This window comes from Myxine glutinosa, chromosome 7, assembly GCF_964187855.1.
Source record: "Myxine glutinosa chromosome 7, kmMyxGlut1.1, whole genome shotgun sequence".
Taxonomy (NCBI): domain Eukaryota; kingdom Metazoa; phylum Chordata; class Myxini; order Myxiniformes; family Myxinidae; genus Myxine; species Myxine glutinosa.
The window spans coordinates 17,415,997-17,432,738 of record NC_136267.1 but is presented as its reverse complement, the minus strand read 5'-3'; the positions used below and the strand labels follow the sequence as shown (position 1 = coordinate 17,432,738).

The 16,742-nt window shown below is 44.5% G+C and overlaps 1 protein-coding gene across 1 annotated transcript in view; it reads left to right on the top strand.

The window, feature by feature from the left end:
* The window catches only part of GRIK5 (glutamate ionotropic receptor kainate type subunit 5), a 516,667-nt gene that overhangs the window by 335,220 nt on the left and 164,705 nt on the right, over positions 1-16,742 (top strand). Inside the window, exons 12-13 of the mRNA XM_078782648.1 lie at positions 155-358; positions 14,605-14,718. Of these exons, the coding sequence (XP_078638774.1) occupies positions 155-358; positions 14,605-14,718 (318 nt within the window). The remainder of the gene's footprint in view (positions 1-154; positions 359-14,604; positions 14,719-16,742) is intronic.

Here is a 16,742-nt window from a genome sequence, read left to right as displayed (position 1 = left end):
CTTGTTCTCATGATTTCCTTTCGCTTGGCGCGGCATTCTGATGTTTCCACCTTGCAAGTATCTTCACATATTGTCCCTCAAGGGTCCTGGTGTCTGGCACAGGTTGATACGTCATTGTGTTCGTCATTGCTCCTGTTCTTATAATTGTTTGTAGGAGAACCCTTACCTGATGCTCAAAGAGAATCACAAGCAGCTGCGTGGAAATGACCGCTACCAAGGCTTCTGCGTGGATCTTCTCCAGGAGATCGCCGCCATATTGCGCTTCCGCTACGCCATCCGCCTTGTTTCTGATGGCATCTACGGTGCTCCAGAACCCAATGGCAGTTGGACTGGCTTGGTTGGGGAGCTTATCCAAGGGGTAAATTTTCTCCTTTTTTTTTTTTTTTTTGTTAAAGATTCTTAACATTTCACTTAAAAAACACAAAGTGCATCGGCATCCTCAAACTACACGGGAAATTACTTTCTATGCAGAAGTTTGTGAATTATCTGTTATTGTGGTTCGGCAAATGTAGTTGCATTTTAAAACCTGGATCACATCAGGCATCGTATTTTGTTTCAAATAAAGTGAGAAAACTTCAATGTTGAACTAATTATTAAATTATGGATGTTGTTAGTTATCCCGCGCACGCAAAGCAAAAAGTGAGGTTAAGCAATTGGTTCACTCTGTCTGTCTGTCTGTTTACAGATGTCAGTTTATGATCGAGGAACTTCAATTGAATGTTATATTTTGAACAAAGAAGAAGAAAACAAACCTGTAGTTTAACAGTAGTTCGTCTATTAATTTGCCCGATCACACATACGCAAAGAGGAGCGAGATAAAAAAAATTATTCTGCCTGCTTTGCTGATGATGAAATAAAATTGAAAATCATTCCAAACAGGAAACTTACTGTTATAAGGATATCATAAAGGACATGAAAAACAGACACGAATAACTAATGTAACGTGTTAAGTTACGTGGTGTAAAAGACGCTGCATCAACGGCGGTGAACTTCCGGGAAAAAGTTTTTTTTCCCAACTTATAAAATCTTTGTTTTGCCTGCGATTGGTTGGTCGAAACCCGTAATATTCAAACCCGCGATATTTGAGGGTCTACTGTACTCAAGCAAATTATTACGGCATTCTACATCATCACGACAAACCACTCGCAGAGACCGCCCACATGTCCTTGTTTCTGAAGACTGCATGGCGTATTGGCGTAAGGTGTTCTATGGACTCTCCAGTTGTTCTTGTTCCTCTTCCCAAGGGATTTTTTTGGAAAAATCCTTTTTAGAATAAATATTGTCAATGGTTTGTGTTTGTGATTGTTTACTGGTTGCTGCAGTCTTGTAGCCATTATTAAGGCCACCACACATCACCTGGTCAAAACGGTTAAGTTTTAGACAAAAACTGTGGTTTGCATTCACTGCCCAGGCCTATACTCTGCACACATTGACCCCAGGATCGGAGAATTGTGTCACCTGCATGAAATGTCCTGGAATTTGAATCCAAAAGTAAAGACAGTTTCCATGATAACCACTTTCATTGTAATTCAGGTTAGCAACAGGACGTTACTGAGGCTTGATCATTGTGGAGCCAACCCCGACTGGACAATATAGTGCCTATCACACTTTACAGTGGGATTTGGTCAGTAAAGGAAAGTATGTAGGAATGTACATTAAGCATTCTTTAAGGACATGGAAAGCTTTTTAGGAAGTGCTGAATGAAAACAAACAGTTTGTATCCTCGATACGCCCTGGTTGATAACCTAGGCATGAAACAGCATGCGGAATGTCCACAATGCAGACCATAGCAACCACATAATATCTGCCCGACAGCCAATTGACTGCTCGTTTATTTCCTATCACAGCTCGTCATAGAAATAAAACATTGTGTGACCGGCTCGATTTTAGCAGGAATCAGCCCTGACACTTTTGCAATGCGCCAGATACTTTCATGTTGTCGAGCGTTTAGTCATACGTTACAGCCATGCCTGTGATAAGAAATAGGTGAAATAATGTTTTATTTATTCCTTGAGGAATGCACTCCATGTATCCGCTGTTGTTGATGCTGCGCCACTGCCCGTGCTCCTACCGAGGCAATGTGACGATCATGCAGGTGGATGCTCAGGTGCTCGGGTCCTGCGCCCTTCATCTTTAGCAATTTACCTTAAAATATTCGCTATGACAATTACAAAGGTGTCATGGGACTGACTGTGAGAGCTTCATGGGGAGTATTATTTTTAGGAGAAAGCAAAATTACATTTTTAATTCGAGAGAAAGAGTCCTTTTTTCTCTCCAGGAATTAAAACTCGTGGATTAGCCAAATGCCAGAAAGAAGGTAGAAGATAGATGCAGTAATAATGGGGCAGTGGGAAACAGCTGGACTTAGCAGAAGATGATCATTGGTAGATTACAAAAAGATGGAGCCACCTTCAACTATTTTTTTTTTGTACACAAGATCGAGGCTCGTGAAAGAGCTAACATTAATCACACAAAAAGTCAAACCGACACACAAAACACAAAAAACAAGGGGAGCGGCAGACAAGATGGGGAGAGAGGGGGAAGGACACAAACACAACATTTGAGAGCAGGGACATCGGGAGGACTTCGGGGGAGGTGGGAGAGGTATAAAACATATGAACACTGCAAGGACTCTGGGGTGAATTACCGGGGGTAGAAAAGATCAAGGTTTTGAATGGGGGAAGATAAGAGATGGTGGTGAACAGCTGTTTTAAAGACCTTTTTTTTTGTTTTTTTCTTTTCTTTTTTTTTGTATACAAGATCGAGGCTCGTGAAAGAGCGAACATTAATCACACAGAAAGACAAACAGACACACAAAACAAATAACATCGGGAGCGGTAGACAAGATGGGGAGAGAGGGGGAAGGACACAAACACAACATTTGAGAGCAGGGACCGAGAGACATGGAGACATCGAGAGAACTGTGGGAGGGAGAGGGCTTTGGGGGGGAGGCATGGGAAGGGGGGGGGGGGTGGGAGAGGTATAAAACATATGGACACTGCCAAGACTTCCAGGAAAGAAGTTGGAATTTCAAACAAGGTGGATCTGGGGTGAATTAGTGGGGGTAGAAAAGATCAAGGTTTTGGATGGGGGAAGATAAGAGATGGTGGTGAACAGCTGTTTTGAAGACCTGGAGGGAGGAGTGTGATTGAAGTGAGTGTGGGAGTTTGTTCCAGAGGCGGGAGAAAAGAGGAATGAAAGAGTGAAGGTGAGCAGAGAGCCGAGATTTCGGCAGTTTAACCATCATAGGGTGGCTGGCAGATCTTGTGCGACCTGTAGGAATATTTGGGGGACAGAGCACAGAGAGAGCTGGGGGAGCAAGGCCGGAGAGGAGTCGGTAGAAGACAGAAAGACCACCTACCTGCCTGCGGTGAGTGAGTGAAAGGCCCTCAGAGATAGCTTCATCGCGGGAGATTCCAATGATTCTGAAAGCTTTGGATTCAACAGCGTGAAGCCGAGCCAGGTGTGAGGCAGGAGCACCAGCCCATAGGGGAGAACAGTATTCCATTGAGCTGCGGATGAAAGCCTTGTATGTGGTGAGGAGCTCAGGTGTGCCTAGGAAGGACTTCGCACGACGGAGGATGCCCAGTCGGCAACTGGCTTTGGAGGCCAGCTTGGAAATGTGGTTTTCCCAAGAAAGATCATGGCAGATGGTGAGACCCAAAAGCTTGAGCGACAGAACTTCTTGGAGAGGATTGTTGAGAAAGTAGATGGGAGGGTTGTCCAGTCGATCTTTTCGGAGAGACATAGTAAGAGTGTGAGATTTGTCAGGATTGAAAGACATGTTCCACATGTTTGACCAGTCTGTGATTTTGTCCAGGTCTTCAGAGAGTGAGGAGGCTGCAGACTGCCGATCTGAGGGAAGAGGAATGGAGCGGCAGAGAGTGGAGTCATCAGCAAAGAGATACAGAGGATTTTCCAGAGAGTCGGAGAGATCATTGATACAGACCAGAAAAAGCACAGGGCCCAGCACACTGCCTTGGGGAACTCCAGCCTGAACGGGAAGGGGAGATGGGAGAAATCCATTCAGGGCCACACGTTGACTACGACCAGAGAGGAAGTCCGCAAGCCATGCATGGAGATTTCCATGGATACCATAGGAGGAGAGTTTGGTGAGCAGAGCTGGGTGCCAGACCGTATCGAAGGCACGTGATATGTCAAGGGAGACAGCTCTGATTTCCTGTTTGGCATTGAGGACCTCCATCCATTGTTGAGACAGCAGAAGCAGCATGTCCAGAGTAGAGTGACCTGGTCTGAAACCAAATTGATGATCAGAGATCAAGCCATTGGAGAAGAGGAAAGATTTCATATCCGAAGCAATGATGGATTCCATGACTTTGCTGATAATTGGGAGCAGGCTGATTGGTCTGTAGTTGCAAGGATCTGTTTTTGCACCTTTTTTGTGTAAAGCGGTAATGTTTGCTGATTTCCAGGATGCTGGCAGATGACCTTGAGCAAAAGATAGGGTGAAAAGAACAGAGAGAGGGTGAGATAGAGCGGCAGAGCAGGATTTTAGGACCCGTGGGCTGATGCCATCTGGTCCAGTTGCAGAATCAGAGTCGAGGTTTGACAAAAACTCCTCCACCTTGTCAGGAGAGAAGGTCACAGAGTCCAGGAGCAGTTTGGTTCGACTGGGAAAGGTGGGAACAGAGAGAGATGGGTTTGGGACTAAGGATTTTGAGGCAAACACAGAGTTGAGGCATTCGGCTTTGTCACGTGCGATGTCAACTGTGTGGCCATTTGAGGTAAGGGAGGGGATGGAGTGGGAACAAACACCAGAAACGGATTTGACCAGACGCCACCAGGATTTGGAGGAAGGAGACAGGTTTGAGAGTTCATTCTTGAGTGAGGAGAGATAGTGCTTCCTGGCACTCCTGAGGGTAGACACACACTTGTTCCGAGCTTGGTGGAAGGAACTGAGATTTCCTTCAGTTGGATTAGCCTTCCAAGAGGCAAAGGCAAGTTGTTTCAGGGCAACTGCCTCACCACAAGATTCAGTGTACCATGGACGGGAAGAAGGGTAAGACAACTGAAGGCGAGATGGGATAAATCTGTGCATGAGAGAGATCAGTTTGCTTTGGAAGAATTCCCAGGAAGAATTGATGTCAGAGGCAGTGGAGATGGGAGACCAATCCAGACGATTGATGGCTGCTTGAAGACCGTCCCAGTCGGCCTGAGTGACCTGGAGGGAGGAGTGGGATTGAAGGGAGTGGGGGAGTTTTTTTTTGTTTTTTTTGTATACAGAGTCGAGGCTCGTGAAAGAGCTAACATTTATCAAACAAACAAGCAAACAAATTATATAAAAAGGGGAGCGGTCGACAAGATGGGGAGAGAAGGGGAGGAAGCACACAAACGCAACATTTGAGGGCAGGGACATCGGGAGATGTGTGGGAGGCAGAGGGCCTGGGGGGGAGGCAGGATAGGTATAAAACGCAAGGACACCAAGGACTTCCAGGAAAGAAGACAAAAGTCACCTCAAAAAAGTGGATTTGGGGTGAATTACAAGGGGTAGAAAAGATCAAGATTTTGGATTGGGGAAGATAAGAGATGGTGGTGAACAGCCGTTTTAAAGACCTGGAGGGAGGAGTGGGATTGAAGAGAGTGAGGGTGTTTGTTCCAGAGGTGGGAGAAAAGAGGAATGAAGGAGTGAAGGTGAGCAGAGAGTCTTGATTTTGGCAGTTTAACCATAAGAGGGTTGCAGGCAGATCTTGTGCGACCTGCAGGAATATTTGGGGGACAGAGCCCAGAGAGAGCTGGGGGAGCAAGGCCGGAGAGGAGTCGGTAGCAGACGGAAAGACCACCAACCTGCCTGCGGTGAGTAAGTGAAAGGCCCTCGGAGTTAGCTTCATCGCGGGAGATTCCAATGATTCTGAACGCTTTGGTTTCAACAGCGTGAAGACGAGCTAGGTGTGAGGCAGGAGCACCAGCCCAGAGGGGAGAGCAGTATTCCATTGAGCTGCGGATGAAAGCCTTGTATGTGATGAGGAGCTCAGGTGTGCCAAGGAAGGACTTCGCACGACGGAGGATGCCCAGTCGGCGACTGGCTTTGGAGGCCAGATTTGAAATGTGGTTTTCCCAGGAAAGATCATGGCAGATAGTGAGACCCAAAAGCTTGAGTGACAGAACTTCTTGGAGAGGATTATTCAGAAAGTAGATGGGAGGGTTGTCCAGTCGGTCTTTTCGGAGAGACATCGTAAGAGTGTGAGATTTGTCAGGATTGAAAGACATGTTCGACTTGTTTGCCCAGTCTGTGATTTTGTCCAGGTCTGCAGAGAGTGAGGAGGCTGCAGACTGCCGAACTGAGGGATGAGGAATGGAGCGACAGAGAGTGGAGTCATCAGCAAAGAGATAGAGAGGATTTTCAAGAGAGTCAGAGAGATCATTGATGAAGACCAGAAAAAGCACAGGGCCCAGAACACTGCCTTGGGGAACTCCAGCCTGAACAGGAAGAGGAGATGAGAGAAACCCATTCAGGGCCACACGTTGACTACGACGAGAGAGGAAGTCCGCCAGCCATGCGTGGAGATTTCAATGGATACCAAAGGAGGAGAGTTTGGTTAGCAGAGCGGGGTGCCAGACCGTATCGAAGGCACGTGATATGTCGAGGGAGACAGCTCTAATTTCCTGTTTGGCATTGCAGAGAAGCAATTCCATCCCTGAGAAAAACCATAAGGATTAGTGTTACGGATGAGTTTTTAATTTTTCATATACATAGACTAGTTTCATGGAAGAGCCATGACACAGAACAGATCAGGACACAACATAGCGAAGGGAACAGCAGGAAAAAGGGGAAATGCCAACAGCTGGGTGGAGGGAGAAAGTAGACGGAAACTGATAAACAAGGGATGCAGGTAACGATGATAGTTAGGGAAGAACACAAGGGGTGGACAAGATGGATACATAAACAAAATTCTGGGAGGGCTGAGGATAGTTTAACGGGTGTCGATAAGATCATGGTTTTGGATGTGTGATGGCCTAGGATGGTGGTGAACAGCTGTCTTGAAGACCTGGAGGGAAGAATGAGATTAAAGAGAGTATGGAAGGCAATTACACAGGAATAAAAAAAAGAGAAACGAATAGGTGGAGGTGAGCAATGGTTATGGATTTAGGCAGTTTCACAAGGAGGGGGTTGCTGGTGGACCGCGTGCTTCCTGCAGATACCTGTGGGTTACAGAGTACGGAGAGGGCAGAGTGTGCAAGACCAGAAATGAGGAAGAAGAAGACAGAGAGACCACCGAACTGTCCGAGATGACGAAGTGATAGGCCCATAGACTTAGCTTCATCATGAGAGATTCCGATGATGTTGAAAGCCTTGGTTTCCATGACGTCAAGCTGAGCAAGATGTGAGGCTGTGGAGCCAGCTCAGAGGGGAGAGCAGTACTCCATCAAGCTGCGGATGAAGGCGTTGGAGGTGGATAGGAGCTCAGGTGTGCTAAGGAAGGACTTTGCATGATGAAGATGCCCAGTAGGCATCTGGCTTTGAAGGCCAACTTTGAAATGCGGCTTTCCCAAGAGAGATCATGGCTGAGAGTGAGACACAAGAATTTGAGTGACTGAATCTCTTCAACAGGGTTGTTGAGGAAATAGATGTGACGATTTGCGGGTTTGGTCCTTTCGGAGAAAGAGTGAGTGTGTGGGATTTCTTAGGATTGAAAGACATATTCCCAGTGTTTGACCAGCGTGTGATTCCATGAAGGTCTGAGGAGAGGGAAGAGGCTGCTGCCTGTCTGTCGGAAAGATTAGGGATGTCACGGCAGAGAGTGGATTCATCAGTAAAGAGATAAAGAGGATTTTCAAGAGAGTCCGTTACATCATTGATGAAGATTAGGAATAAGATGGGGGCCTAGAATGCCGTACCTACTGAGTTGAGCAGAAATACTGGATTAGGAATAAGATGGGGGCCTAGGATGCCGTACCTACTGAGTTGAGGAGAAATACTGGACTTTCAGAGGTTGAAAAAGTGAATGACTCGATTATTTGGTGTGAGGATTGAATGACACTGAGTGCAGGGAGTGTACCACCAGAGGAGAAATGGTAGAATACCCATCCATGGATCTGCTTGGACAGCGGAGAGAGGCTGTCCTTCACTCTCCGATTGGCAATTACCCTGTGCACGAGAAGCAAAACGCAGGGTTAAGCAATAGGTTCCCATCTGTCTGTCTGTGTCTATCCGTCCACAAACGACAGTTTATGATCGAGGAACAACTTAACTTAAACTGAATATTCTATTTTGAACACAAATCAGAACATGAATCGGAAAGCAAACCTGTAATTTAGCAGTAATTTGGCTCTGAATATGTCTCAATCGTGCATGTGCAGAAAGGAGTGAGATATTTTTACTCTGTCTACCTGTCTGGCAGTCGAACAAAATTGAAAATCTATCCAAACAGGAAATTTACTGTTTTAAGACGTTATAACGGACACAAACAACAGGCAGGAATAACTATTGTAATTTGTTAAATAAGGTGGTGCAACAGACACTGCGTCAACAGCGGTAAACTTCTGAGATTAATTTTATTGTATGACCTTTACAATCTATATTTTAGTTAAATTGCATTATATACTTGAAACACTGTGTGGGGTAAGGTGGTCTATGAACTCTCTATTTTTAATATGAATACGCTCCATATTTGGTACATGTTTGAACATTCATTGTTGCCATCTCGTCTCCATTCATATCGGGTGACACAAACATGCAATTTCATCCCTGAGTTTTGTGTGTTGTGCTCCATGATTGCTATAATGCTCTTTATGGTATTTTCAGGTCATCATTTGTACAAAGGCCAAGAAAGAAGAATGAAAGGCCACAGTAAAGAGCCATAAGTGAAACGATCCTGACATTACCAATGCGAGACAGTGATTTAGAAGGGCTAAAGGATACTGGTTTCATTTGAATACGTGCTTTTAGTCATCTGTTCCGTAGGACATGATCATTTTGTCTCGGACCGAATGTTCCACCATATCTCAATTTGTGGAGAAACACCAAATCCCTCTCCCCTCGATTTCTAGTTTTGAGAACATTTCTCATCACTGAATGAGACATTTTGTCCATGACGGTGGCAAGTCGTCAAAAAACATATTCTCACAATTTGCTTATCAATTCATCCGTGCAAAAAATTGTGGCACATGTTGTCAAGCTTTTGTTTGAACTTTCATCGAGCAAAGTGAGGTCCCGCAGGCTCTTGTGGCCTATTACTGTAATTGCTTCAGATGTCAGTTTTACGCGGCATGATTTCTTTATGACAATTCACCAAGGCATATACGTGTGTGTGTTGTGTGTGTGTGTGTGTGTGTGTGTGTGTGTGTGTGTGTGTGTGTGTGTGTGTGTGTGTGTGTGTGTGTGTGTGTGTGTGTGTGTGTGTGTGTGTGTATGTATGTATGTGTATGTATATATGTATGTATGTATATATATATATATACATATATATATATATATATATATATATATATATATATATATATATATATATATATATATATATATATATATATATATATACAGTGACATGGTTCTTTCAACAACAGTTTTCAACAATCAGTGACATGGTTCTTTCAACAAAGACATCACCGAAGGGTAAAAGAAACTCACCAGATTGATATACTGAGTTCAGAAAGTCAACCCAAGTCAAGAAAAAAAATATATTCCATATTAAATGCCAAATCTGTGTGTGTGGATATATATATACACAGACTATACATACATATATACATACACACACACAGACTTGGCATTTAATATGGAATATATTTTTTTTCTTGACTTGGGTTGACTTTCTGAACTCAGTATATCAATCTGGTGAGTTTCTTTTACCCTTCGGTGATGTCTTTGTTGAAAGAACCATGTCACTGATTGTCTTTCGCAGCAAGAAGTCAATAACAGGATTATATCACAGGTGGCGTGACAAAATGTAAGGACAGGTACATTTGACGATTGGCTTCACAATCGGGTATATAAGGGTTGTTGCATTCTGTATTAGTGGAAAACAACTGCTGCACGTCTCCAAAAGTTATTGCCGCTTCCTCTGGAGATGGTCCGTAACTTGACAATGCTGTTTGTCATGGAGTCGTGGCTTTACGAAATTCTGGCATGAAACAGCGTGCTATTGCTCGGCACTATGGCCATCACTCAAGGTCAGGTGTCAAAGATCCTGAAACGAAATGCTCAGAGGGGTGTCCCTACTCCAATACCTAGGCCAGGATGTCCACGCAGAACCACAAGGAGAGATTATCGCCACCTGCACCGGTTAGTCTGCAATGGCCGTACCAAGGCAGCAAACCCGCTTAGGGCTGAGTGGCAGCAACTGACAAATGTGCTGTATCCAGAAGGCTAGTCAACCAACGACTGGTTCAAGCAGGCTGTCATGCCAGGCGTCCCCTGAGAAAGCCACGCCTGACCAGACAACACAGCCAGCGCCGATTGCAGTGGGCCAGAGAGCACCGTCAATGGCAGCCAGGACAATGGAATCACGTGACCTTCAGTGACGAATCTAGATTTCTGGTCTATCGTCAAGATGGCCACGTCCGAGTGCGCAGACAAGTGCATGAAGCCCACAACGAAGATTGTATGGTGCCAAGAGTCCAAGCTGGAGGTGGTGGGGTGACCGTTTGGGCTGCTTTTCATGCAGGGGGCAAAACTGACCTGGTTGTTCTGAATGGAAACCTGAACCAGTTCAAGTACAGGGTCATTCTGGAAGAAACATTCCTTCCATTTGCTCGTGCAGCCTTTAGAGGAAACTTTGTCTTCCAAGATGACAATGCACGGCCTCATCGTGCTCGCATGATCCAACACTTTCTTGCTGACCGTGGTGTAGAGCATATGGAGTGGCCTGCCATGTCCCCGGATATGAATCCGATAGAGAACTTGTGGGCAGAATTAACGCGTCAAATCGACAACTTGGACCAGCAGCCTACCTCTGTGCGTGAATTGCAGCAGACTATTGTCACTGCATGGCAAGCGATTCCTGTCCAAACCTTGGCAAATCTCGTGAACAGCATGCCTCGACGTGTACGTGCTCTCCTGAATGCTCGTGGGGGTTACACGAAGTACTGAACTGTAATTTTACTGTCCGTAATCCCAGTCATAATTTAGCTTTTGCTTTTGTTGAAAAAAAATTTGGTTAATGTGCAAAATAAAGAGATACTTCTGGAAAACGTACAGAAGTTTAACACAGTACTGTCTGTGAATTGAGTTCGATATCAGTTTACATCACTTTCAAGGATCAATTTATTTGCTTCGAAATGTCAAATGTGGTTTTTGTTTCTTCTAAAGGTCACATTAACAAAATCGAGAATAATTTCAACATAATTCCAATGAACTTTTGGTTCGAAGTCATCTTGAAAAGTAAGTTCACCCCCACAAAAAAAATATTCCATATTAAATGCCAAGTCTGTATATATATATCTTCTATCTATATATATAAAAGAAAGTTTTTGTTTGTTTGTTTGTTTGTTTGTTTGTCTGCACGCGCTAATCTCCTGAACGGTTAAAAATAGGAGGAAACCTCTGAAACTAAAAATGTCGGGCTGGGCCCCAGGAAGGTTATAGGCTAGGTGGCGAGGCCGGGCTGGGCCCATTTCGCAATAAATCTTCTTCTTCTTTCAAAATTCTCTCTCGCAGGGCCCGACAGAAGAAAGAACAAGGAATCGTTGAGCACTAACTGATACCTGGCTCCTGTCAGACCCATGCACAGAAGATTAAATTCATTGAAAAAGAACCCGGACAACACCGGGTGCATGCAGCTAGTATATATATATATGTGTATACACACACACAGTGCCTTCAGAAAGTATTCACGACCCTTGCCTTTTTTCACCTTTTGTTGGGTTATCCCATAATGTCAAAGAGTTTCTTCAAGGAAACTCTTTCTTTTTTTCTCATTGAAAATGCAATACGGAAATATCTAATTTACATAAGTATTCATTTACAAATCTAATTTACATAAGCCTGGTGTTGGCTTAGCGGTTAGGGGGCCGGCTTGGGATCCTAGGATCCTGGGTTCAAATCCCAGTCGATCGCTCAATTAACGCCAGGGGGGTTGACTCAGCCTGTCATCCTTCCGAGGTCGGCAAATTGAGTACCAGCTTGCTGGGATGAATGATCCCGGTGTGTACCCCGGCTTAGAATAGGTACACCGTATCCCTGCGCATCGTAAGAGGCGACTAAGGGTTGGCGTCAGGAAGGGCATCCGGCCATAAAAACATTACCTCAAACAGGGAACCATGATTGTCATGGGGTCCGCAAGGCTAACCCCCGCTCTAGCGGGGAAAATGGCCTTAAAACGATCATTCATTCATTCATTCAACCCTCTGAGTCAATACTTTGTAGAAGTGCCTTTGGCAGCGATTACAGCTCCGAGTATTCTTGGGTATGTCAGTATCAAGATTTGGGAAGTTTCTCCCATTCTTCCTTGCAGATTTCCTCAAGCTCTGTCAAGTTGGATGGGGAGTGTCGGTGAACAGCAATCTTCAAGATTCCCAAAGGGATTCAAGTCTGGGCCACCCAAGGACTTTCACGTTCTTGTTCTGAAGCCATTCCAGTGTTACTTTGGCTCTATGCTTGGGGTCATTGTCCTGTTGGAATGTAAATCTTCACCGCAGTCTTAGGTTTTTTTCCACTCTGAAGCAGGTTCACCTCACGAATTTGCTCCAAACATTGTTCCCATGATACTGCCACCGCCATGCTTCAGGGTAGGGATGGTGTCAGATGGGTGATGAGCTGTACTCTGTTTCCGCCAGACATCATGCTTTGCATTCAAGCCAAAGAGTTCAATTTCCGTCTCTTCAGACCACAGAATATTTTTCCTCATGCTACCAGAATCTTTTACGTGCCTTTTTTTGCAAACTCCAGGTGTGCTGTCATGTGCCTTTTTCTCAGGAGTTGTTTCGCTCTGGCCACTCTCCCATAAAGCCTAGATTTGTGAGGTGCTGCAGAGACTTCCAGTTCAAGATTTAAAGCCTAGATTTAGTACTTCCAGCAAGTTCTCCCCATCTCAGCCTGGGTATGTATGGTTTCACATTAAGGTCTTTCAGTATTCTTTGAATCGATTATCGGCTTATGTTGGTGACGTTTGATAAACGACGAGTTGATAATAGTGTGTTACTGTCGAGTTGTTGTTGAATGACCGCTCTGCAACCCTCAGTTCGAACAGTACGAGGCCTACCTGGTGACTGTTTTGGAAGAATGCTGCCAGTTTCATCAAACTGCTTGTTTATTCTGCCGATGGTTCTTCTGTCAATTGCGTCAGCGCCACCTTCTGTGACAAGTTGTCTATGAACTTCAGCCGAATTTCCAGATACAGAATACAAGCATACAGCGCGAATTTTCTGTCTAACAATATCCTCCGTCATATTAGGGCGTCTAATTCACAATTAACTGAACTAATGCAAAGACAAATGCGTGCAGCACAGTGAGCTAAGCTCACCCAATCCATATCAGGTGATGCACCTCAACCTGTTGCGTATCAAGTGATGCCTGTGCATGTTGAAGCGGTCACATCCATGTACACATAATCATGTTTTGTTTTGCACCAAAGAACAATAATAAACTTAGTTGTTTGTTGCAGGTATCGTTCTTCAAAATGTGCCCAGGGTTTCTGGACCACGTGTTCTTTTTCTATGGAGGCTCAAGGAAAAGCGAGGTGGCAGGTTGTAAGGAGCAACAATGTACTGACAGTGGGCACGGGAGGGGAGGGGCACAGCCGGACACAACACGTGAGAGAATGAATTAACAGGAAAACAGTAGAGAGAGAGAATGGGGAGGGGCAGGGGACAATGACACGTTAACCTTCAAGTAAGAGGGTTGTGTTAGGAAGGGTTACTGGGGTAGAAAAGATCATGGGTAGAGATGAAGAGTGACATGAGATGGGATGCACACTGCTTTCTTGAAGCCCTAGAGGGAAGAGAGCGATTGAAGTATTTCTAGAAGGCAGTTACATTTGTGATGATGACTTCAGTAAGGCCTGCTATGTTTGTGGTGTGTTACATAAAATCGTTTTTATGGATAACTGTATTATTACCATCTCGAGATGAGAGGGTATTGCCTATGGGTCCGTTCGTCTGTACAGAACATGAGCATGTCTATGAATTACAAACAGACAGACAAACAAATCTGTCTGATTGTTTGTCTGTCTGTTTGTCTTCACATCATTTGCCAACATAGACTACAATTTTTACATGTCATCTTTTTTCAACTGAGTACCTCTGTAAAGTATGTACAATTAGAATGTGCGTACATCTATAAAGTATGTACAGTACAATTAGAATGTGAATATGTCTATAAAATACGTACTATAAAACCACACAAAACAAGTCCTGGCGAGGGTATACAATCTTCGATTGCTCGTTCTACTTTTAGCTATGTTACCAATCGAACCGGAAGTTGTACGTCCTGCAAGCTTCTTCTTCTTCTTCTAGCTTTTGGCAAGCTTCTTCTTCTTCTTTTTTTCTTCTTTTGCAAACTTCAACCTAAACATATTGTCGATTGTTTCAGATAGTTTTGCTGATAAGCCACATCACATATGAACTTCACAAGAAAGTAACGATGTTATGATCTGATTTCGTAGGTTATTCACTGCAGGGGTGTTGGGTGCTCTCTGGTTTTTACAGAAGGCAGACTTGGCTGTAGCATCGTTCACCATCACTGCAGAGCGAGAGAAGGTCATCGACTTCTCCAAGCCTTTCATGACGCTGGGAATCTCCATCTTGTATCGTGTGCACATGGTAAAGGCGAATCTTAATCGAGGCTTTCATATAATAACTACTCACCATTTTATGAGACGAGGAGGATAACGGAAAAGGGACATCTTTTTTATGGCATATATTAGGCTAGTTATGATTTTGTTTGATAATACAGTACGTATTGTGAAATTAGCAGAAAATGCTCAACAGAAGTAATTGCTTTATTGGTCTTCAGAAAATGAAATCCCCAATTCATGTTAAAATTTCCAACCTCCACATTATTCATTTTTGTATCCACTTTACCTTGGGAGTTTCTATCTTGTACATGCTGGATGCTGGATGGTGGATGTTGCGGGGAAAATTGGGGGCAGGTTTTGGGGCAGGTGGGTTCGGATTGGTGTGTGCATGGAACGGGGAATTGTGAGGGCTGTATGGAGTGTTTAATCCCAACCTTATCAACATGCTGCAGGCTTTCATTAATGCCAAGTCTTTAAGACGATTTTTAATAAATTAGGGTAAACGAAATAAAATAAATGAATAAAAAAGAAAATCACCTTTGTGCAAACATTTTATAATCTTAAAGACATTGTTTTATTATCTACAGTATATTAACATTTTATTTGTAATATGTCCCCTAATTCTTAAAAAAAAAAATCAGAATGTCGTTTCTTGTATTTACGAATCTCTCATGTTCTTTTTAAACATCCCTACCTTACTATTGAGAATAGTCAAAGTTGAACAGCAATTAATAGTAATTGGATCTTTCATTTGATTACACCAAAGTAGAGGGTAAAAGCAGGTTCTGGCTCACATAAAATTTAACATTGAAGTCAATGGGAAAAATTAAGGAAACTTATCGACTAAACCCAAAATCCTTCAAAGAAAATTCCCTATTTCTCCCTCCCCCATCTTTGTATTAATTCATTTAAAATACTTTTACCCGCCCCCATTTTTCATTAAACTCAAACAGAGAACCAATGAATATTTTATCCTGTTTCACTTTAGGGAATAATTTAATTTTTTTATGGCACTCATCACCATCCAAAATATTGTCGTGCGAATCCCTCAAGGTACCAGGGACCGCGGAAGACCGAACGGATTTAATTGAGGCGACGACCAAACACGGATTTTGCTATCACAGCACGGGAAGAAGAAGGGAAGAGGAAGAGGCGGCAGTGCTTACCTAGAGCGAACCGACGGCAGCTCCGATCCTGCAGGGGAATCAACTCAAAACGGGAATCCGGGGTAAAATGCACAAAACCAATGATTTATTAAACGGAACCCGATACAATGAAATGCGACGATGAATAAATAATGAGCCTAAATTGGGATCCCACATACCTCACTTCAGAAACGAGACAGGGGCAAATGAATTACGAAAAGAAATGTCTCGTCGTGTACTTGTAAAATGTTCTGTGGGTGCGGCCTTATCTGTCTGTGGTCTGTCGTCCAACGCGGCTCCCTCCTCCGGCGCGAAGAAACCCTTCGTCCGCTTCGCCCACGCGCTCCACCAGGCCCGAGCCAACGCCCCACTCCAGGCTCCTCGTCGACCGCCCACGAGGTCCGTGCACCACTCCGAGCTCCAGAAGCACCGAGCACCGCTCCAAGCACCACGAGTGAACTGTCAGCACGAAGAAGAGAAGCGCAGAGACCAACAGATGTCGTGTAGTGTCAAGAGACCAGCGAAGAAGAACGGCAAAAAGGGAGAGAGAGCAAGAGAGACACAATGTCGTGCAGCCCAAGAGACCAGCGAAGAACCCAAGAGCTGCAAGACAAAATGTCGTGCCGCACGCCCTTTTATCACCTTGCGTCCACTCTCCTCCAATGTTCCCTTTCGCTGGCGCCCTCTCATTGGCCGAGTGCCTCCCACCTGGTATTGCTCTCCCTGCCCAGTCAACTGTCCTCCCGGGCGTGGCTCCCAGCCCTGCCACGAGGCTGGCTGCTAGGCTAGCTGGTGGCATGGCTGGCTGCGGCCCCATCGGCGGCGCACCGTCCTGGCTTTCTGCCTGTTTTCCAAAGTCGTTGTGGTAAGGGAGGGGAACTAATTAATGTGTGCACTAAGGACC